General features: G+C 39.2%; 1 protein-coding gene across 6 annotated transcripts in view; it reads right to left on the bottom strand.

Annotated features, from left to right (window-relative positions):
- Positions 1-9060: 9060 nt before the first annotated feature.
- The window catches only part of EDA2R (ectodysplasin A2 receptor), a 62787-nt gene continuing 47757 nt past the window's right edge, over positions 9061-24090 (bottom strand). For 3 of the 6 annotated variants that reach the window (XM_032393886.1, XM_032393887.1, XM_032393888.1), the window contains 4 exons: positions 15856-16034; positions 15226-15311; positions 13136-13300; positions 9061-9998 (listed from right to left, as the gene is read on the bottom strand). In XM_032393886.1, the coding sequence (XP_032249777.1) occupies positions 9616-9998; positions 13136-13300; positions 15226-15311; positions 15856-16034 (813 nt within the window). In that variant the 3' untranslated portion in view covers positions 9061-9615. Of the gene's footprint in view, positions 9999-10169; positions 10225-12525; positions 12528-13135; positions 13301-15225; positions 15312-15855; positions 16035-24090 lie in introns of all 6 variants that reach the window. The other 3 variants (XM_032393889.1, XM_032393890.1, XM_032393891.1) reach the window with 3 other exon arrangements.

The raw sequence follows: 24090 nt of genomic DNA, 5'->3' as shown, positions 1-24090 counted from the left end.
GAGGCAAACCAAGAAACAGATTCTTTACTATGGAAAACAAACTGATGGTTACCAGAAGGGAAGTGGGTGGGGGGATGGGTTGAATAGGTGATGGGGATTAAGGAGTGCATTTGTGTGTTGTATGTAAGTGTTGATAACTAAATTGTATACCTGAAACTAATATTACAGCATATGTTAACTGGCTAGAATTTAAATAAAAGCTAAAAAAAAAAGAGAGATATATGGATTTACAGATAACACATGAATGAGTAGAAAAATGCACAATGATCTATGTCTCTTTGTTCTTCCTACTTATGGCAAACTTCCTTTCTCAGAAGTAGCTGGAAGATCTGAAGATAATCTCTAGAGGTACATTTTAATAAAAGTTTGGTTAAAATGTCAGGAGACTAAAAAGAGTTGATTCCTAAAGGGAATGGAAAACATCAATAAGGTCCATAAGTTAAAAAAAAAAAAAAATCAAGTCCTTGTCATTCATTCAGTTGTTTTCTAGTAACCATTTCCAGTTATGTTCTTTATCCTCCCTCTCCTGCTGCCAAGAGTGAGTCTACAGCAAAGCTAGGTCTTGCATGTTCATTGCACGTTGTCAGTGTTGGAAGGCTCTTAGAAAGCATTGAGTCTAATCTCCTTTGTGCACCAAGAGGGAAACTGAAGCCAAGGAAAGGGGGAAGGATCTTAATCCATCTAGGGAATAATGGAGGTGAAATAAGAACTCAGATTTCTAAGATGCTCTTTCAGTGACAGCATTGTGGCCAATAAAACAGCATAATCAATGTGGTCATTCTAATAATATGGAAACGATCATCATGAGCTGATAATATTTTGACACTATTTTGTTATGCTTAGAAATTCCCAGGGAGACTCTTTTCATGTAGTTTCTTAAGCTGGGAACTATGAGAAATTCAGTGGGGTAAAGAGGATTCTCTTTTCTGGGGTCTGTCTTAGGGAGGCAGCTGTGGCATAGTGGGAAATGCTTGTGCCTCAGAGTCAGACAGATTTGGGCTGGAATTCCAGCACAGCACTTACTGATGTATAGCCATAGAAAAAGCATTAAATCTGTTTGAGCTTCTTTTGTAAAATAAAGGTTATAAAGAACACCAACCACCTAGGAACGTCATGAGGATTGAATGAGACAACATATGAAAGTGAGAAAGCACGAGAAGTAATGTGTAAGAGCTCAAAATGAAAAGAACTGAATAGGACTCAGGTTCTGTCTCTTTCTTTTGTCCTGAATTGAGTAATTGGGTGGTGTGTATGTCTGTGTGTGTGTGTGTGTGAGTGTGTGTGTGCTGGGGTGGAGGAGGGAGGGAAGGAGAGAGGGAGAAAGATTGAGATTATTTGAGATTATTTCTGGCAATGCAGGTGTTTGGAAAGTAATCACATTGGAAAACACCAGTCTACTCATAAATCAGTGATCATAGAATATTTTTAAAAACAGCTTTATTGAGGTATATTTTACATATTATAAAATTCATTCACTTTGAGCATACATTTCAATGATTTTTATTAACTTTACTGAGTGTTGCAGCCATAATCATCGTAACTCAATTTTAGAACATTTTTATCCCCAAATAAGATCCCTCATGCCAATTTATATTTAATATTTTTTTCTCACTCCCAGCCCCAGGCAACCACTAATGTACATTCTGTCTCTATTAGCTTGCCTTTATGGACATTTTATAGAAATTGAATCATACAGTATGTGCTCTATTGTATCTGTTTTTTTTTTACTTAGCATACTTTGAGGTTCATCTATGACATACTGTGTGCCAGTTCAATCCTTTTTATGACTGAATAGTATTCCATTATATGTATATATGACAATTTGTTTATCAATACACCAGTTGACAGACATTTGGGTTGTTTCTACTTTATTGGTGTTATAAATAATGCTTCTATAAATATTTGTGTAAATATTTTCAGAAGGCCTAGTTAGAATATGCTTATATTTTAAAAATTTTATGATTGAAATTAAAGCACACACATACACACACTCCTAGAAATTTTGCAGACCTCAGAAGACATGTGCACAAGTCTCCTAGGGCCATGGAACCCTGCTTAAGAAGTATTAGTTTAGAACACAAAAATTTCTAGTAGATCTGTAGGCCAGATGAGAAAATAAATGTTATAAACAATTTAAAAAGATAGAAGGAGATCTTGGACTACAAACCAGATCTCCTGAGAGACAAGTCAGTGGATTCCACTACCCATGATGCTATATCCACTGTAAGAAACACATTTCCTTATTTCCCTGCTGTACTCACTGAGCAGAGGTACACCAGCCAAAGGAAGCATCTTGGTTTTTTGAAAGTAGGGGGGAAAAAAGGTGTTTGGAAGTATTTCTGTTTACTAACTAATAAGAAATATTTCCAGAGCATCAAAAACAAAACAGAACTCTGCCATCTGTCAGTAGCCACACATATATATGGCTTAAGATTTAACAAAATATATATAAATAACCAATTTATGATGGAAAAGTAATTAAAATTTACCTACATTCAGTGTAAAACACCAAAGACCTTGATAATGAGGTGGGCAGGGGTTTAGGGGCATGAGAGATTATCTTCCCAGTGTAGTAGGGCTGTGTGTTGGGGACAGTGCTGCAGTATTGACACTCTTACCTAGCCTGGGTCTGAGAACCTTGGAGGAGAAAGTTGCTCTCCCAGATTCTTCCCTGTCAAAATCCAAATCCAGGTATACAGAGAGGGAAATAGTGAACCAAAAAGTAAACTCATTCCTTGGCAAAGAGCTACTCTCCCTTACAAACAAAAACAACTTACTTTGCTAGTTCAAATATAGACAACTCAACTATTATGTGGGCTCGGGGTCATGTTGAAAATGTTTTTATCAAGTGCCCTTTGTGCTTCCACTGACCAATAACTCTCCAGTAAAACAAAAATACATAAAAGCAAGGTGCTCAAAGAAAGATGTCCACACTTTAAAAGCAATGAAAAGGAAATCTTTAAAAGCACTCTCCAGGGACGCCTGGGTGGCTCAGATGGTTAAGCGTCTGCCTTCGGCGGGGTCATGACCTCAGTGTCCTGGGACTGAGTCCTGCATGGGGCTCCCTGCACAGTGGGGAGCCTGCTTCTCCCTCTCCCTCTGCCTGCTGCTCCCCCTGCTTGTGCTCTCTGACAAATAAATAAATAAAATCTTAAAAAATATATAAAAAATAGAACAAAAACTGAAGTCTCCAAACATTTAAAAATAAATAAATAAATAAAAACACCCTCCAAAAGCAAAAAATTGAGTGTGATATTTGCCATGGCCAAACAGCAATTACAAAGAAGAAAAATATGTTTCACTTCACCTGTACATAAGATACCTTAAAAAGCAAAGTAAAACTTCATTTCCCTATTTCCATTGCCAACTCCAATTTTTGAACTTTAAAAAGGAAGTTAGAACAAAGGTGATTCTGGGTATGGCTTGGGATGATCACACAATGTTCATACCATGAGCACTTTGTTCTTGGCTGGCACACCTGTGCACTGAGGTAACCCTGGCAACCAAGGCTAGTATCTGCATTGTTACAGAAAAAGTCAGTGCCAAGAAACTCTTTTAGAAGGGCTAGGTATTCCAGCCAGGAAGTTTGTTGTCTTTTGTGGGGCTCACACTAAGCTTTGTAGTTACTGTGTTTATAGACACACCACTGGGAGATTTTGCTACCTGGCTGGTTTTTTGTTTGTTTGTTTGTTTTTTTCCTGCAATGTTGCCCCAGTTCCACTATGGTACCTGTACCATCCTAAAGCAGTTGTTAAGGGGAAGCTTTGAAGCAGTGGAAAAAGCCTTGCTCTGGGAATTAGTAACATGAGCTGGCTTCCTCGTCTTTAAAAAGGGATAAAATAACACCCAATTCAGGGTCTTAGGAGGATGAAATTGGTGTAAATGAGCTTCATAAATTATAAAGTCTAGAACAGGCACAGTGAAGAGGGCTGTGTCATTTTTATCATTGTATTATTGTTATTATTGCTATGTACAGTCACTATCTTTCCCATAGAACAGTAGTGTTGGATTTGAACCACTGCCAGGTGTATGGTGACCTTTGAACACCTAAGGCCTGCTCAAGCTGGGTACTAGTTCTTACCCTACCAGAAGGTATAGACATGACTAATTAAAGCCAGTGAGAAGAATAAACTATCCCAGAAATAAAAGAACAGAGAACCTAAACGCCAAGGCCAAAAGCCTTGGCTCATACATATTTGCTAATACCTGTGTGATGTCAGGCTGCTTGGTGCAGGCTTGTAATTCAATTGCTTCTAATTCCCAGTCCAGTACAATGGTCCATTTTACTTCTCAGGTGGTTTTAGCACTCTCATCAATGGGTTGCCCCAGGAGCCCTTAATCAGTGATTATAGATGATTATCCCTAAAGATGCATTTAATAAAATCCTGAAAGCAGAGGTCTTGCTGTAGAGAACATTCCTTTTCCAGGGCTAAAACCTGGTGATGAAGTGCACACGGTGCCTAATGCACTTCATTAACCACTAAGTACTTGCGGGATGGGAACTAGCTTTACAGGATTCAGAAAGATAACCAGACAATAAAGTAGAATACAGTCTCCAAGGAACTTATTCCTCTCTGGTCATGGGATGTATAAGTAGGACCTAAAGCAAAAAAAAAATGGGGCTTCTTTTCTTCTCCCACTCAGCTGCCCCTAAGTTGATTGGAGGATCTTTCTGGGAGACAGCTGGGAGGTAGTTTAGGAAAATCAGCCCCCAGGGGAACCTGGGTGGCTCAGTTGGTTAAGCATCTTCCTTCTGCTCAGGCATGATCCCAGGGTCCTGGGATTGAGCTCCACATGGGGCTCCCCGCTCAGCGGGGAGTCTGCTTCTCCCTCTCCCTCTGCCTGCTGCTCGCCCTGCTTGTGCGCACTCTCTATCTCATATAAATAAATAAAAATAAAATCTTTTAAAAAATTGATAACTCTAAAAAAAAGAAAAAAGGAAAATCAGACCCCAGAAGGAAGGTCAACTTGGCTCAGAAATTTTCTGTAAGTTTCAAAAACAGCAAGACCCAGCCCTGCTCCCTGCTGGAGTTGGAGAGTTATACGCCTCAAATAAAGAGTGAGGCCCAGATAATCAACCCACTGGGAAATCACTTGCTTTGCCCTATGCTGCAATGGAGAAACATTGTTCTTCAAACATGCCCTAAGAATTTCCAGCTGACCCAGGAAGAGCAAGGAGTCTAGAGGAACCTGGCAGAAGAAGAAGAAAGCAGAGGAAACCTTATTGGTCATAGGAGGTAAGAACTACAGAGAGAGAAAAGAAACAAAACAAAACAAAATCTCTATATCTTGGATGCAGATGAAGTCATGTGCTATTTTTCAATGGAAGACCACTGTTACCTCAACAACAATTTACAGACTATTGGGTCAGATGATTTTCCTGGTAGCAGGGATGAGCTGCCTTAATCCATCTCCTAAGTCTCTTCCCTAAGCTGCTTAGTGATCCTTTAGGGTTATCTAGGCAGTATCTAGTAGAGAGAAAGAACTATTGCCCTTCCCTGTCCTTCTTTCATAGCGAAGAGCAGTTTCTGCTCTACTTGTTCTTCCCTGGACTATACACTCAGCCATGGGACCCACACTTGGGTCTGGGAGTGGGGGATGGGTATATAGGGCAGGTTGTTTTTCCCAAATATGCATTGTTTTGGATAATTTACTAGTCTTTCTAGGCCTCACTTTCCTCATCTTTAAAATAGGCATAATGTGTGAATAAACTTTTTTAAAATAAACTTTAATAAAGTACTGAAGTTATAGTTGACGTATTTACTCCAATAGCTGCAATCTACCTGGAGGAAGCTTTTAAAGATGAAATAATTGCACTCCTCCCACCTCTAAATAAAGTAAAAGTCTCAAGTCTTTGCCCAAACTAAGATCAGAGACTCTTAAATTGGACAGTGGAATGTGGGGAGGGGGGCAATAGAATGGATATTCCTACTGCCTCCAGCCTTTATCCACTTTTTTCATAACCCTGGAGCAAAAATAAAATAAGATAGGCAGGTAGAAAGAGTCTTCTCTGACCTTGCAGCCCTTCTCACTTTTTGACCTCTTGAGGGACAGTGCTAAATGGAAAATCTCTTAGATTTACACTAGGGTCAGACCTGGCAGAAAATGTACATCAAGGCTGGCTGCAGGGTAGGGGTAGGGGAGTTGCTGGGAAGGGGAGAGAATAGGCTTGGTATATGGGCAAGAACATTACCTCATTCACATCCAGGTATAAGAGCCTTATTTGTCTCTCCACCGTTTTTCCTGCCAAAGATTGTTGTTTTCAGTATCTCCTTACTCCTTAATATTGTCTTCCAGAAAATTAAAATTTCAAGATATTAGAGAGGCCTTGCTATTCACCCCTACATCACCAAGTAACTTAAGGTTAGTCACTTTCCATCTATGGGCCTCAGTTTCCTCATCTGCAAACTGGGGATGGTAGTCCTTGCCTTGCCCATCTCAGGGTTTGTATAAAGATCCAATGAGGGATGCCTGGGTGGCTCAGTTAAGCGGCTGCCTTAGGCTCGGGTCATGATCCCAGGGTCATGACCTGCATCAGGCTCCCTGCTCAGTGGGGAGTCTGCTTCTCCCTCTCCCTCTGTCTGCTGCTCCTCCTGCTTGTGCTCTTTCTCTGTCAAGTAAATAAATAAAATCTTAAAAAAGATCCAAGAGATAATGGCTGTAAACACACATTGCAAACTATAAAGTGCAACACCTGTATATGCAGTACATTTCAGCATTTCCACCCCTAGGATAACTGTGCCCTATCTCCATCTTGGGTTTTTACAAATTATGTTACATCCAGCATTCTGGGCTATATACACTGTTCCCAAAGAAAGGAGATAGTTACTCCACTCATCTGAGAACTCTTTTTCTTCAAATCTGATCCACTGTGAGGGAGTGGGCATCAGTTCAAGTGGCCCATTATAGACATAAGAGGGACTCAAAAACAATCCGTGATGCTCACATCTCAGCCCTGAGGTTCTCATCTGTCTTGTGCCATCAGCCTTGGAGGGTGAAGTTCCACTTTATTATGAGAAGCATGTGAAACTGGTGGTGAGGGCTCATAAACTAATTTTGTTCTACTCTAAACCAAGAAAGCACCAATGGTCCTTGAGCTGCCCTAAGGTCAGGCTTCAGTGAGAACCTTCAGTCCTCAGTTCCCCCACTGCAGACCTCATTAATTTCGCTGTCACTTCAAAGACCAAAGCTCTGAAGTGAGTTTGGCCGTTGAGATCTAGAGATTTAGCCTTGGGCTTTAGAAGACCAGGCACCAGGAAGGGACAAAAGAGGCAAAAGTAGGAAGATAAATAAAAATAAAAGGAACTTTAGGAAATACCATTTAAAAGATCAAAAAGACATTGAGTTGAATCTCCACTAAAGAAGGGTAAGAGACCTATCTGTGGGGAGGAAGACCCTGGCAAATGGGGTAGCTCCAGAGTTGTCCCAACCAAAGAAGTCTAGGAGATGAGTGGGGAATCAAGGTGTCAGGCCTCCCCCACGATGCATGTAGAGGGGTGTGTGTGTGTGTGTGTGTGTGTGTGTGTACTATAGAGGGGGGCAGTGTGAAGGAGCTAAAAGGGGAAGGGTTTGATTTTGTCCCTAAAGTGCTAGGTAGACATATCAATATCTGTACTGTACTGAGAGGCCTCCACCTCAGGTCCACCTGACCAAGATGCAAGCAGTAAAACTCTACCCCATTCATTGACATCCCCTCCCTTTTTCTCTATAATTAAGCTGAGCTAGGAACATGTCTGGTAGTTCCATGGCCAAAGAATCCAGCTCTCCAAGCTAGCTATAATAAGGAAGCAATAAATGCTGCAGGTCAGTCTTGGGAAAATGGTAAAGAATCAACACTTTGGTGGGATGGGATAGGATATGCCCCATTCATAGAGTACTGGCTGTTGTGGATACCACATCCCAGGCCCCTGCTACTGTTGTGTATAGGAACAAAGCAGGAGAGTCCAGAGAGAATGACTGGGCAAGGTTGCCAGAAGCCCAAGAGACCTAGGGAGGGAGCAGAACAAGTTAGAAATCTGTGGAGCAATCTCATTAGTCTCCTGCTCTCCTTATCTCTCACAAAAAAACACAAAAAAACAAAAAAAAACAAAAAAAAACATAGTTTAGGTCAATGGTTGAAACATTAGAAACAGTAGAAATACATCACTTAGCTAGGTTGATGATAGTTCTACCCTGTTCTATCTTGGTGAGACCATTCCTCATGAAGCTGGGTTCAGCTTCAAGCCCCACATTCTCTAGAGAAACACAAAGTGGTACGTTCCAGAGAGGAAATGTTATCTTTAGACCTCTTCAGGGCTGTCACAAGGCAGAGAAAGCAGATGAAGTCTGTGTAGCCCATGGAACAGATCCAGGACCCATGAGTAGCTACTACAGGGAGACAGAAGGTTTTTCTTTACATTGAGCTCCAATCTACCAGTCATAGCTGCAATACACATTGGGCAATAGTAAGCTCTCTGACACTGTAAGTATGTGAGCAAAGGTGACACAAACATTTGTTGGGGATATTACAAAAGGAACTCAAACATGGATTGGAGGACTTGGAAGGGAAGTTGGACTAGATAACCTTGAAGATAACTAAGCTGACTGGTTTGATAGCAGTGTTAGATTTCACCTACATGTTGTTCACATTTTCTTAGGTAGATGTAGAGAAGGGGGAGTCAGAAGGCCTGGACAATATCTTAGCTGCAGAAATATGGAAAAGGGTTTTAAAAGGTAGTTGGTTAGTTGAAAAGTAGGAATCTATCCACTCTCCTGCCTCATATTGTCTCATGCTACTTAAGCCTCTGAGAAAGTAACATTGGCTATAGAATGGTCACATTGATAAAGTTAGACAAACTCTGGAATGGAGCCCCCAAACTGAGCTCTAGCTTAATTCTACCATTGATTTGCTCTGTGACTTTGAGCAAATCATTTTCCCTCTCTGTCTCAGTTCCTATCTTTATAAAACAAGGCTAACAAACCCTGACCTGCTTACCACAAAGGGGTGTTAGATCAAACAAGTGTAGTCAATATGGAGGGGTATATAAATTGGACTGGGGCTGGGTAAGGAAAGAAAATTAACATGATTTAAATATTTCTAATGCATCAGGCACTATAAAAGACGCTTGCACATACATTTCTTACTCAACCCTTACAAGAACTTATGAGGTGAGTAGTACTCTACTTTTTATGGTTTAAAGACCTGGGGCTCAGAGAGGTAAAAAGATTTACACAAGGTTCACATAGCTATTAAGGAACAGAGGTAGATTTCAGGCTGCCAGATGGCAACGCTTACATATTTTCCCATTGTGTCATGGTGCTTGTACACATGAGCAGAGATAACTGAATATGACTATTAGACAGTGAGGCCCTGAGAAAGCTTGTAAAAGACCAGGATAGAAAGACCAGCATCATGTCAACCTGGCTACTTCCTTGACAATTGTAGGCCCAGAAATGTGATATTACCTGACAGACTCCAAAGATTAGCATAGCCACTGTTGCCCCTCCAGTGTTTCTAGCTTTCTCTTTCTCTACCCCTAGCCCTACTGAACAACAGTATTCCAGAGGAAAATTCCTTGGGGGTGGTCCCCAGTTTCTGGTCTTTCTGTCCCACCTTTCCAGCTCACCTCACTAGAGTTAAGGGCTGGGGACTTCAAAGGGCATATTGAACTCCAGTCTGTCTTCAGAGTTTTCAGCTGTGTCCCCCCTCAAGGTCTCAGCTCCAGTATAGGAGGCTGAACTGGAAAACGTTTGCAGGTCTAGCTCTGTGCATTCGATGGGGGTGTGGACCCAGTGGGAGTGGCTCTCTGAGGCACAGGAGGCCATGGTAAAAGACTCCTGTGTGGGGAAGCCACAAGTTGAACTGCAGTCATCATCCAGGATGGGGTTAAGTGGCTGGGTCTCAAAGATGCTTTCACTCAGTGGGGACTCAGGACTGGTCTCCTGGCCAGGTGGCATGGTGAAGAGAGATTCCTCTTCTGCTGCCTCATCAGCCTCAAACTGCAGCGAACCTCCTGCAACTTGAAGCAGAAAGCCACTGGGTCAACCAAAGGCAGGAGCTCCTTTCAGTGGAGCACCTGGTCCTGAGTACAAGATGGGCAGGGTCCGGGAAGTAGTGCTCTCCTTCCCCTCCCTGGAGATCTAAGTACCTAGCACCAGGCTGAGGTGATACAGTTGGGAAACACACTTACACTGGGGTATCAAATTGAGGCTACCTAGTGGTAGATCAAGAAAAAGGGTCAATTTCTCCAGAGAAAGAGAAACCCTTTGTGGGCAGCAGGATTTTGACCCTCTTCTTCCATGATCTTCATCCCTTGGTGTTATGCCTGTGTGTTATGTTGTGTCATATGGCAAGAGGCACATTGCAGATGGAATTAAGATTATGGACCTTAAAATAGTGATATTATCTTGTATTACCCAGGTGGCCCCAATGTCATTACATGTGCTCTTAAAAGCAGAAGAATAAAAGCAGAAGAGTCAGAAAGAATATCAGAGAGACATTACATGAACTAGTTTTGAAAATGAAAAGGGGTCATAAGCCAAAGAATGCAGGTGGTCTCTAGAAACTGTAAATGGCCCTCAACTGACAGACAGCATGGAAATGGGACCTCATCCCTATAACTGCAAGTAACTGAATTCTTCCATCTTTCTGAATGAACAAGGAAATGGATTCTCTCCTCCAGTTTCCAGAAAGGAACACAGTCCTGTGAACACCTTGAGTTTGGCCTCGTAAGACTCTAAGAAGAGATCCAGCTAAGCCTACAAAGCTTCTGATCTATGGAAATGGTGAGATAATAAATGAGTTTTGGTTTAAGCCATTAAATTTGTGGTAATTTGTTACAGCAGTGATAGAAAAGTAGTACATGCTTCATGCATAAGTTTGATACAGCATCAGGTTATAAACTAAGAGCCCACAGAATGTGTATTTGTTTGACCCTCTGCATTGTGGTTGTTTTATTTATTTATTTATTTATTTATTTATTTATTTATTTATTTTATCATTCATTCATTTATTCATTCATTCAGTATGTATGTATATATGTATTTTGTTATTAGAATTCATCATCAGAGCTTAAAACTATCATACAGAAATTCAGATTTATGGATTCTTTTGAAAATTCAGAAGATCTTAAAACATTGAATATTCCCCCATGGTAAAATAAAGAGAAAGAGAAAGAAAGAGAAAGAAAGAAGAAAGAAAGAAAGAAAGAAAGAAAGAAAGAAAGAAAGAAAGAAAGAAAGAAAGAAAGAAAAAGGAAGGAAGGAAGGAAGGAAGGAAGAAAGAAAGAAAGAAAGAAAGAAAGAAAGAAAGAAAGAAAGAGAAAGAAAGAAAGAAAAGAAAAGAAAGAAAAAAGGAAAGAAGGACGGAAGGAAGGAAGGGAGGAAGGAAAAAAGGAAAGAAAGAATGAACCACCTGGAGCTGAGTAGCAGATTCCCCTTTGGACAGGAGATCAACTAACTCTTTAGTTTGCCATAGTCCCTACTCCTCTCTATTACACCATATATTGGATCTAATTCACACGCTGATTTCCCCATATGACTCCAGTATGCATGTTAGTCAGTGACTCCTGATAAACACCCTCTCCAAATGGAAAAAAAAAAAATCTTATCCTCTTTCTCCTTTGGAGACCCTGAGGGAGCTATCTGCCTTCATATCCCCAGAGAAGGGTACTTCATTATTATCTTGAAGAGAGGGGAGGAGCAGAGACGGGTTACCCATTTCTCCTTTCCTGAGGCAAGAGGAGGGACAAAAGCACTCTCAGATGTTGCCTCATCTTCATCTTTTTGGGCTGTGGGGACCAAATTCTTCACTGCCCATGTTTCATGCCCATGCCCAGGGACTGGGCAACAGCTTTCTTATTTAAGAAACTGGTTCCAAAGTCAGAAACAAGATGGTCCACCCTGAACCACAATGTTCCAAGATCCACCAAATAGTAGAGGAGAAAGAAGCAGAGCTTGAGAGGAGTCATAAAGGGATAACAGTATTCCCTTTGTGTTCCTGTAGCCCATGAAATGCTAGATTCACCACTACTTAAGCCAAACCTATATGCTAGGCCTTTTATAGATTATCTGGCATGGTCTAAAGCCAAACATACCCAAGGAGGTCTATGTAAAAGAGATCTTCCCACATAGAGAGAAGTTAAAAAAGTGATATTGTTTTGGGCCCAGTATCCAGTGGGCTGAAGAGGAGTCTGAGCACCAGTGTATCTAAGAAACTTTATCCTCCCCCTTTCTTACTAAATAAACTCTATTCACTAGCCTGGATTCCTGTTTAGGTGTCTCTGCCTAGCTCTCAGTAACTCAATGACACTAAAGCTGCACTGAACCTTAGTACTCTGGGCTCCTGCTTTAACCCCTTGCTTATTGCTGGCCAGCCCATCATCCTATCTCCTCCCATCTTTACCTTCAGTGACCTGGACTTTCTGTCCCATATTTTTGGCTAATGGCTAGAGTTGTGCTGAAAACAGATCACAATGGTACTCCTGACTTTAAATATGACCTTCCATCTGCAATTTCCATGGCAATCTCCTATGGGCTGGGCCTGACCTCTTTGGGTGTCAGTATTGTCTGGGGGAAAATGTCTGGGTCCACCAACTCCTCTGGAAACTGGGCTCTCAGTTACCCACATTTGGGATATTACTATACTGGTAACTGTTGCCCAAGACCTCACCCACTTTTATTACAGTCATGTCTCAAAACCAGCCATTCATCCTCCATTCCTGACAAGCTCCAGAATCTATACATATAAGTAGAAATGAAGAATTAGAAAAGAACTTAGAAACCAACTAATCCAATACCAACTCTCATTTTAAAGATTAGGGATAAAGAGGCCCAAAGAAGCTAGATGACTTGTCTAAAGTTGCATAGTTATGTATAGGTTGATTTAGAACCTAGGTATCCAGATTCCTTCCCCAAGGGTTTTCTCATGATGTTGTGTTCCTTTATGAACCCCTGTACCTTAATGAATCAGGTTCCATAAACTTGCAGGGTTGGCCTCAGTTGTCTCTGAAGCCCCGCCACCCACAGATAGTCCACCCCTGAAGTTTTTCAACACTGTAGGGAAGGCCCATTAACTCTCAACCCCAGAAAATTCCTCTCTTCTGCTAATCAGAGCCTTGCTCTTGATACATGTAATATGTGAAGCAGCTACCCTTACCACGCTGGCAATGTCTGTTGAAGAACTGCTTGCAGTAGAGGAAGAAGAGCCCCAGGAAGGCCAGGGTAAACACCACGAGCAGACTGCTCATCAGTGCAACAAGTGTGGCCTCCTGAGGGGGCACTGTGGGTACATCTGCTTTCACTAAGCTCAACTGGAAGGCACCTGTGAGACAAGAAAGTGGGGGAAGTCAGTCACTGTGGGCAGTCAGTAGTCACCCTGACACTGGGCCTGAACTTCCTTAGGCCATTATCCTCTTCCTAGGACCTTCCCCAGTTAGGGCTGCTAAGCTGGTTTTAATTCTTTGTAGAGAAGGCAAAAACATAAAGAAAAAAATGGAAGAACTTGCATATACTGTTGGTATGGTATAAGTTAATATAATTATTTGAAGATACACATATTTTATGGTCTTTCCATGTCACATCTAGTTATATAACCTAGAAAACTGGAAACAAACTAAAACGCTCATCAGTAAGGTACAGGATAAATAAATCATGTAATGATATAATATTATTATATAACTTAAAATAAAAGACCTGTATGGATCAATATAAATAATCCAGAAGGGAAAAGGCAAATTGGGGAAAGTGAGTAACTTGAAGTAATTTATATAAAACATCTATCACCAAAAAATACAAGTATTAAAACATGGGTGGAGGGTTTGGTAGAATCATAGTGCTCACCAATTATCCACATGCTTCCCTGCATTTCCTATACACCCTTGTAGTTAGGCCATCAGAGTACTTCTGGTCAATGGACCATGAGTGAAAGTAATGTGTGTCCCTTGCAGACTGAAGTAGTTAAAAACCACTATGTGTCTTCCATATCTTCCTTGTTCCATCAACCTAGGAGCCACATGGTCTAGATGGTATAGTCACAAGATGGAGGAATGTCTTTGTATAGTGAAAAATAAGCTTTTGTTGTATTAAGTCACTGAGATTTAGGGGTTTATTACTGTAGCATAGCCTACCAACAGGATGCATACAATTTTATGACAGTGGTTGCCTCTGGGGAAATAGGGAGAGAATGAAATTCAGAGAAGATCCAAAAGGGAATTCTATAGGGGTGCTTGGGTGGCTCAGTCGGTTAAGCATCTACCTTTGGCTCCGATCATGATCCCAGGGTCCTGGGATGGAGCCCTGCTTTGAGCTCCCTGCTCAGAGGGGAGTCTGCTTCTCCCTCTCCCTTTGCCCCTCCTTCATGATCTCTCTCTCTGTCTCTCAAATAAATAAACAAAATCTTTAGAAAAAAAGGAATTCTATTAAACCTGTGGAATCTTTGTTCTTTTTAAGAAAATCTGAAGTAAATAGGCAAAATGTTAAAATTTATTAATTTTGGATGTTGTACAACTAACCTTTTTTTATAAAGATTTTATTTATTTATTTTTGAGAGAGAGAACACGAGCAGGGGATAGGGGCAGAGGGAGAAGCAGACTCCCTGCTGAGCAGGGAGCCTGAGGTGGGACTCGATCCCAGGACCCCAGGATCATGACCTGAGCCAAAGGTAGATGTTTAACCAACTGAGCCACCTAGGCGCCCGCAACTAACCATTTTTATATTTTTCTTCATTTTAAATATTTCTACATATTTGAAGTATTTCATGATATAAAAATATCAATAATTTTAAAAGAGTGAGTATATATATAGATGGTAAATAGATAAAAATGATAGATAGACAGAAAAATGGATAGTGGTATGGGCATAGACTAGATCCTAGTACTTCATTCAGGCTTTTACTATTCCTAAGCAATAGAGACTCTTTTAAACCTCATATTATCATCATCATTATCATCTATAAGTGCACAAATATTATAATTTATAGTGTTTTATAAATCTATTAATTCATTAGACCTAGACAGCCATCTCATAAGGTATGAAGAATGGTGATTATCGTGACTTAAATTCTTTTCAGATGACGTAAAGAGGGTTGGGCAGATAATGTATTGTGAAATAAGAAATCAAATCTAACTGTTTTCCTTGCCAATCTGCTCTACAGGAAGGAGTACAGGGGGTAGGGGAAATCTTTACTATCCTATCTTGCTACCACTCAATGGGTTGGAGGAAAACAAGAGAAGAGAACTGGATACACACACTGAACCTCAGAGGTGGGTGTCTGTCTTGTGCATGGGATGCACTCTTGGTCCTGCAGTCCTCCAATACGTGTCTTTCGGTAGAATCTATGGTCAGAGCAATAAGGAATGGCAAGGTAATAAAATAAGCAATGCACATGGGGTGGTCCTTACTGAGACCATAAGCAATTTCTAAAAGTCTTGCCCTCCTGGAAGCCAGCACCCATCTGCAATCCTCATGAATGCTCTGCCTCTATGTCTGATTCTTAATCAGAGTCCCAGATGTTCCACCTCCTTCCCCATTCACCATACCTGATAGCTAAAACGGGAATTAGTCTTACAAGAGAGGGGAGAAGTGCTTTGAAATCCACTGCTCCATAATCTACAGTGAGATTTATCTTGAATCTTGGGCCTTGGCTTAAGCATGCCAGCATGATGAAAAAGTTGTTAAGTATTCATCTGTGGCTGACCATGTGCTAGGCACTTTGTAGGCAGATCATGAGAAGACACTGCTTCTCTCTCATGGGAGCTTAAGCTCATCATGATATGGACAGTTAGAATACTTCAACTAGACTCTGAGAGGTAAGGATGAAAAAAACCTCCAAGGAATATAAAAGGTCTAGGAAAGCTTGGTCTCACACAGCAGGCTCACCTAGGCAGACAGTCCCCACAGACAGCATTAGAGGTAGCTGTGCAGTTGGCCTTCTGGATACGATTGATGACAGCACAGGTGATGCAAGTCTGACATCTATGGTGGCCCCAGCTGCTTTTGAATCTGCGGGCAGGGCAGGCTGTGCAGTATGCATCCCCACCTTCTCCATAACCACAATCCTGCAGAGAGATGGGGATCACTAACATTGCTCAACAGAAACTTGGAGAGAGGATCAGCTATGGGACAAATGGACATCATATAAGTAATGTTTTACAAACTGCAAGTTGCAATACATTTATGAATCATAAAATAAATTTACTAGTTTGAGATCAGCACTGAAATTGAAAAACAAAACAAAATAATGATATAAATATCAGAGTGCTTATACTAATGCTAAGTATCAGTCAGCATAGGCTAGGTTATGCTAAGGCAAAAAGCAAATTCCAAATCTCAGTGTCTTAAAAGAACAAAAGCTTAGTTCTCACTCACCCTATTTGCCTACCAGAGGTCTAGTAGGAGTTATGTTTTACATTATTCTCACTGGGCTACACGAGGTGGCAGAGGTTTTATCTTTGTGTGGCCATGATTGGAGCATCAGGGAAAAGAGAACTTTGTGAATTGCCATGGCTCTTACTTTCTTCCAGAAATGATCCATTTCACTTTGCTCACATGTCTTTGAACACACATATCATCTGATTATTAGTAACTACACAAGTAAAAGAAAATGCAATTCCACAATGTTCTAGAAGGTGGGGAGGTGGAAATATTTGAGAAATAGCTGTAATCACTACCAATACCTCAATATTATATTGTAAAACTTTTACAGATAAAATATATGCAAGTATGTGTTAGGTTGTGATAAAAAAAATGTATTCCTTACTCTTGGTAATGGTAAAAAAATGTTTGAATGCCAATGATATAGAGGAGAGATGAGTGATCCAGCTCTTTCTTACCTCAGGTCTAATATTGACTTAGTGTGACTCTAGCCAGCCCCTCTCCATTTCTGAGCATCAAAAGCCCCAACATCTGAAGAAGCTGAAGTAGATAGTCTCTAAATATTCTTCTAGCTCTGACATTCTAACTTAGGTACAAGGCACCTGCCTGATATATCATAGCTTTTTCTCAAAATACAACTCTAGTTATCAGGGGATATTAACTATTTGCTAGTTGTGGCAGAATTCGGCTGATTGTTTGCCAAACTAAACCTCCTTTCTTCCTGAGAATACCACTAGCCAACATTCTCTAACCCCACTGTAGTTAGGGGGGGTCCAGGTGCCTAATTTCTAGCTAATGGAACATGGATAAAATGATGCATGCCTCTCTCAGGCCTGGCCCCAAGAAAACTGCCTGTTTTTTTTTTTTCTTTTGTACTTATTTTATATTTAAAACTGCCTTAATTTTATTTATACTGTGATTTTCTGGTACACAGTAACACCCAGAGAAATGCTGAAATCAATATATTAAAAATGACAAGACATCAGGAAAATGGAGGAGGTGGCAGCTCCAAGCCTTCATTTCCTCATAGTAACAGAAAAGCATGCAGAGGGGCACCTGGGTAGCTCAGCTGGTTGAGCGTCCAGCTCTTGATTTCAGTTCAGGTCATGATCTCAGGGTCCCAGGATTGAGCCCCACATCAGGCTCCATGCTCAGCAGGGTGTCTGCTTGAGGATTTCTCTACCTCTCCCTCTGCCCCTCCCCCTGCCCATGTGCTCTCTCTCTCTCTCTCTTTCCTTCTCAAATAAATAAATAATTCCTAAGAAAAGAAAAGTATGCAGAAATTGTCAGAATCAAAGTTGTCAGAACTCTGGGAAACAAAGATTTACAGTGATTAAGCAAATGCTGAACCAAGAAAAAGACAACTTGAAAATGAAAGGAAAGTTTTATGCCATTTTTGTTTGCCTTTATTACACAAGTCTCCTGAGCAGCACCAGCCCTGAAGTGGAGGCAATCTTAAAGTGGCAGCAGCCTGTGTTCTTAGTGGGAGGGCTTCATCCCTAGTTTCAGAGTGAATTGAGCAAAACTTATTAATAAATTATTGTGTATGACTGTTCTAACCTGTCTGTTGGCTATCTGAAAGAGTGGTATGAAGTGTTCACTTCTGTTTCATTCAATTCAGAATTCAGACTGGAAAAGGGTGGGCATTTATTTAAAAAAATGCTTCAAAGCAAACTAACAAACCACAGATATCTGGGGCAAGAAATTATGAACAAAGAAACATGATAGACTTCCTAATCTTGGAAGGGTTAGAAAAAATGAGAGAAATGTGTTGGGAAACGAAAACATTCAGAAGCACCCATATATATGGGAGAATTTAGAAAAGCACATGCATTCCTAGGTCAAGAGACATGCTTATAAAAGGAGAAGACCCAAAGCTTACACATTGGGCTGATCCATAGGCTGAGTGCCAAGTTTGGCTAATTGTTGAAGAAGTGCTTCAGCACAGACCCAATCTGCAAAGACTGGGAAAGGTGCGTGGGTTTATTTTATTTTATTTTTATTTTTTCAAATTTCTGGCACTCAAGGAAAACTCTATCAAAATATTAGTGGGGCACCTGGATGGCTCAGTCCATTAAGCATCTGCCTTCGGCTCAGGTCATGATCTCAGGATCCTGGGATCCAGCCCCACATAGGGATCCATGCTCGGCAGGGAGTCTGCTTCTCTCTCTCCCTCTGCCCCTCCCCCCTGCATGCTCTCCCTCTCAAATAAATAAATAAATAAATAAATAAATAAATAAAAATATTAGCTAACCATGATCTAAATAAACACAGATTAAATGACCACCTATGGGAAAGAATACAGTGTTTGAAAAAAGATTTTGGAAAAACACCTAAATAAATGAACTAATATAGCTTTTAATAAATACAATTTTTTAAAAAAGCTAAATGTGAGGAAGGAAAAAAAAAACCTGATTAACGGCACATTATAATGATTAGTTTTGAAGAAAAAAGTGACAAAGCACATAAAGAAACAGGAATGTATGGCTCATTTAAAGAAACAAATAAAATTGATGGAAAGTATTTCTGAGGAAGTCCAGACATTGGACTTACTAGACAAAGAGTAGAAGACTGATATCTTAAATATATTCAAAGAAAAACATGAACTAAAAAAATCAGAAATAAGTGTATGAACAAAATGGTAATATCAAAATTATAAAAAGAAACCAAACAGAAATCCTGGATCTGAAAAGTAAACTAACTGAATGAAAAAAATCACTACAAGAGTTAAATAGCAGCTCTCAGCAGGTAGAAAAATGAATGAGCAAACTTGAGGACAGTTGAAATTATCAAGTGTGAGGAACAGAAATACAAAAGGAATGAAGAGAGTAAACAAAACCTAAGAGACACCAACAAGTGGACTAACAAATAATTGGGATTCCCAGAAGGAAAAGAGAGAAATAAAAAAGCAGAAACAATATTTGAAGAAATTGGCTAAAAACTTACCAAATTTGATGAAAGACATTAATAAACACATCCACAATGCTCAATGAACTTTAAGTAGGAAAAATTCAGAGACCCATAATAAGACATATTACAAATAAGATGTACAGAGACAAAGACAAAGAAAAAATCTTGATGCAACAGGTGATATAGAAGATAAAATTATGGAAAATAATGAAGCTGAAAATAAAAGGGAAAGAAAACTATTAGATCATGCATGTAGCCTTAGGAAACTCAGTGAGTCCATAAAGCAAAATAATATCCATATCACAGGAGCCCCAGAAGAAGAGTGGGGGAAAAGGGGCATAAGGTTTATTTGAACAAATTATAGCTGAGAACTTCCCTAATCTGGGGAAGGAAATACACATTCAATTCCAAGAAGCACAGAGAACTCACCTGAAAATCAACAAAAACAAGTCAACACCAAGACATATCATAGTGAAACTTGCAAAATACAAGGGTAAAAAAAGAATTCTGAAAGCAGCTAGGGAAAAGGATCCTTTTTTTTTTTTTTTAATTATTATGTTCAGTTAGCCAACATTAGTTTTTGATGTCGTGGGAAAAAAGTCTTTAACTTACAAGTGTAGACACATAAGGTAGCAGCAGACCTGTCTGTTGAAACTTGGCAGGCCAGAAGAGAGTGGAAGGAAATATTCAACATGCTACAAGGAAAAATATGCAGCCAAGAATACTTTAACCAGCAAGGCTGTCATTCAGTATAGAAGGAGAGATATAGTTTCCAAGCAAAACTAAAGAAGTTCATGAACACTAAACCAGTTCGGCAAGAAATATTAAAGGGGACCATTTGACAGGGAAAGAGAGACCAAAAGCAACAAAGACTAGACAGAAACAGAGACTTTACAGGTAATACACTGGCACTAAATTCATATATATCAATAATTATTCCGAATGTAAATGGAATAAATTATCCAATCAAAAGGCATAAGATATCAGAATGAATAAAAAAAAAAGACCCATCAATATGCCACTTATGAAAGACTCATTTTAGATCCAAAGACACCTGCAGTTTGAAAGTGAAGGGGTGGAGAATCATTTACCATGCTAATGAACATCAAAAGAAAGCTGGAGTACCCATACTTATATCAGTCAAACCAGATTTTCAAACAAAGACCATAACAAGAGATGAAGAAGGGCACTATATCATAGTAAAGGGGTCCATTCAGCAAGAACATCTAACAATTTTAAATATTTATGCTAACTTGAGAGCAGCCAAATATATAAATCAATTAATAAAATACTTAAAGAACCTGATTGATAATAATACAATAATAGTAGGGGACTTTAGCACCCCACTCACATCAATGGACAGAACATCTAAGCAGAAGATCAACAAGGAAACAAGGGTCTTGAATGACACACTGAACCAGATGGACTTAACAGATATATTCAGAGCATTTCATCCAAAAGCAGCAGACTACACGCTCTTTTTGAGTGCACATGGAATATTCTCCAGAATAGATCATGGACAGGTTCACAAATCAGGCTTCAACCACTACAAAAAGACTTGAGATCATACCATGCATATTTTCAGACCACAGTGCTATGAAATTTGAAGTCAACCACAAGAAAATATTTGGAACAACCACAAACACATGGAGGTTAAAAATCATCCCAGTAAAGAATGAATGGGTTAACCAGGAAATTAAAGAAGAATGAAAAAAAATACATGGAAGCAACTGAAAATGAAAACATGACAGTTCAGAACCTTGGAGATGCAGCAAAGGCTGTCCTAAAAGGAGAGTATATAGCAATAAAAGCCTTTCTCAAGATGCAATAAAAGTCTCAAATACACAATGTAGCCTTATACCTAAAGGAGCTGGAGAAAGAATAGCAAATAAAGCCTAATGCCAGCAGGAGAAGGGAAATAATAAAGATTAGAACAGAAACCAATGACATACAAATCAATAAAACAGTAGAACAGATCAAGAAAACTAGGAGCTGGTTCTTTGAAAGAATTAATAAGACTGATAAACCTCTAGCCAGACTTATCAAAATGAAAAGACAAAGTATTGAAATAAATAAAATCATGAATGAAAGAGGAGACAACATGAACAATGCCATAGAAATACAAATAACTATAAGAGAATATTATTAGCAATTGTATGCAAACAAATTAGGTGATCTGGAAGAAATGGATAAATTCCTAGAAACATATAAACTACCAAAACTGAATCAGGAAGAAATAGAAAGTCTGAACAGACACATAATCAGCAAAGAAATTGAATCAGTTAAAAAAAAAAAAATTCCCAATAAAGGAGAGTCGAGGGCCTGATGGCTTCTAAGGGGAAACCCATCAAACAGTTAAAGAAGAGTTAGTATCTATTCTTCTCAAATTGTCCCAAAAAATGGAAATGGAAGGAAAACTTCTAAACTCATTCTATGAAGCCTGCATTACCTTGATCCCAAAACCAGATAAAGACCCACTAAAAAGGGGAATTATAGACCAATATCCCTGATAAACCTTGATGTAAAAATTCTCAATGAGATACTAACTAATGGAATCCAAAAGTACATTAAAAGGATTATTCACCAAGACAAATGGTATTTATTCCAGGATGGCAGGGGTGTTCAATACCCCCTAAAAATCAATGTGATACATCACATTAATAAAAGAAAAGATAACAACCACATGATCCTCTCAATAGATGCAAAACATGCATTTGACAAAATACAGCATCCTTTCTTGATAAAAACCCTCAAGAAAATAGTAATAGAAGGAAAATACCTCAACATCATAAAGGCCATATACAAAAGACCCACCAATAATATCATCCTTAATGGGGAAAAACTGGGAACTTTTCCCTTAAGGTCAGGAACAAGATGAGGATATCCACTCCCACCACTGTTGTTCAACATAGTATTGGAAGTCCTAGTCTCTGCAATCAGCAAAAAAAAAAGAAAAAAAAACACGAACAAAATGCATCCAAATCATCAAGGAAGTCAAACTTTCAGTCTTCACAGATGACATGATATTCTATGTAGAAAACCCAAAAGATTCCACCAAAAATTTGTTAGAACTGATACAGGAATTTAGCAAAGTTGCAGGTTATAAAATCAATGCACAGAGGTCTGTTCCATTTCTGTAAACCAATAATGAAGCAGCAGAAAGAGAAATCAAGGAATCAAGCCCATTTACAATTGTACCAAAAACCATAAGATAACTAGGAATAAACCTAACCAAAGAGGTAAAAGATCTGTAGTCTGGAAACTATAGAACACATATGAAAGAAATTGAGGAAGACACAAAGAGATGGAAAGCATTCTATGATCATGGATTGGAAGAACAAATATTGTTAAAATGTCTATACTTCCCAAAGCAATCTACACATTCAATGCAATCCCTATCAAAATAACACTAGCATTTTTTCACACAGCTAGATCAATGAATTCTAAAATTTGTATAGAACCAGAAAGGACCCTGAATAACCAAAATAATGTTGAAAAAGAAAACCAATGCAGGAGACATCATAATTCTGGACTTCAAGCTGTATTACAAAGCTGTAATTAACAAGACAGCACGTTACTGGCACAAAAACAGACACATAGATCAATGGAACAGAATAGAGAACCCAGAAATGGACCCACAACTCTATAGTCAACTAATCTTTGACAAAGCAGGAAAGAATATCCAATGTCAAAAAGATAGTCTCTTCAACAAATGGTGTTAGGAAAATTGGACAACAACATGCAGAAGAATGAAACTGCACCACTCCCTTACACCATACACAAAAATAAATTCAAAATAGATCAAAGACCTAAATGTGAGACAAGAAGCCATCAATATCCCAGAGGAGAACACAGGCGGCAATCTCTTTGACCTCAGCTGCAGCAACTTCTTACTAGACACATCTCTGGAGGCAAGGGAAACAAAAGTGAAAATGAACTGTGGGGACTTCACCAAGATAAAAAGCTTCTGCACAGGAAAGGAAACAGTCAATAAAACTAAAAGGCAACCAAAGGAATGGGAGCAGATATTTGCAAATGACAAATCAGATAAAGGGCTAGTGTCCAAAATAAATAGAGAATTTATCAAACTCAACGCCCCCCCAAAAAAAATCTAGTTAAGAAATGGGCAGGAGCCATGAACAGGCATTTCTCCAAAGAAGACATACAAATGGCTAACAGACACATGAAAAAAAATGTCAACATCACTTATCATGAGGGAAATACAAATCAAAACCATAATGAGATACCACCTCACACCAGTCAGAATGGCTAAAATTAACAACTCAGGAAACAACAAATGTTGACGAGGGTGCAAATAAATGGGAATCTTTTTATGGTGTTGGTAGGAATGCAAACTGGTACAGCTACTCTGGAAAACAGTGTGGAGGTTCCTTCAAAAATTAAAAATAGAACTACCCTACGGCCCAGCAATTGTACTACTAGGTATTTACCCAAAGGATAAAAAGAGAGTGATTCAAAGGGGCATATGCATCCCAATGTTTATAGCAGCATTATCCATAATAGCCAAAATATGGAAAGAGCTTAGATGTCTATCCACTGATGAATGGATAAAGAAGAGGTGCTATATATACACATATATGATGGAATATGATGGACTATTACAAAACATATATATATATATATATATATATATATATATATATATATATACATATATATATAATGGAATATTACTCAAAATCTTGCCATTTGCAATGATGTGGATGAAATTAGAGTGTATTATGCTAAGTGAAATAAATTAGTCAGAGGAAGACAAATACCATATGATTTTACTCATATGTGTAAATTTAAGAAACAAAAGAGATGAAC

Source organism: Phoca vitulina, unplaced genomic scaffold (assembly GCF_004348235.1).
Source record: "Phoca vitulina isolate PV1807 unplaced genomic scaffold, GSC_HSeal_1.0 scaffold77, whole genome shotgun sequence".
Lineage (NCBI taxonomy): Eukaryota > Metazoa > Chordata > Mammalia > Carnivora > Phocidae > Phoca > Phoca vitulina.
The sequence above is the reverse complement of the archived record's forward strand: the minus strand, read 5'-3'. Positions and strand labels throughout refer to the sequence as shown.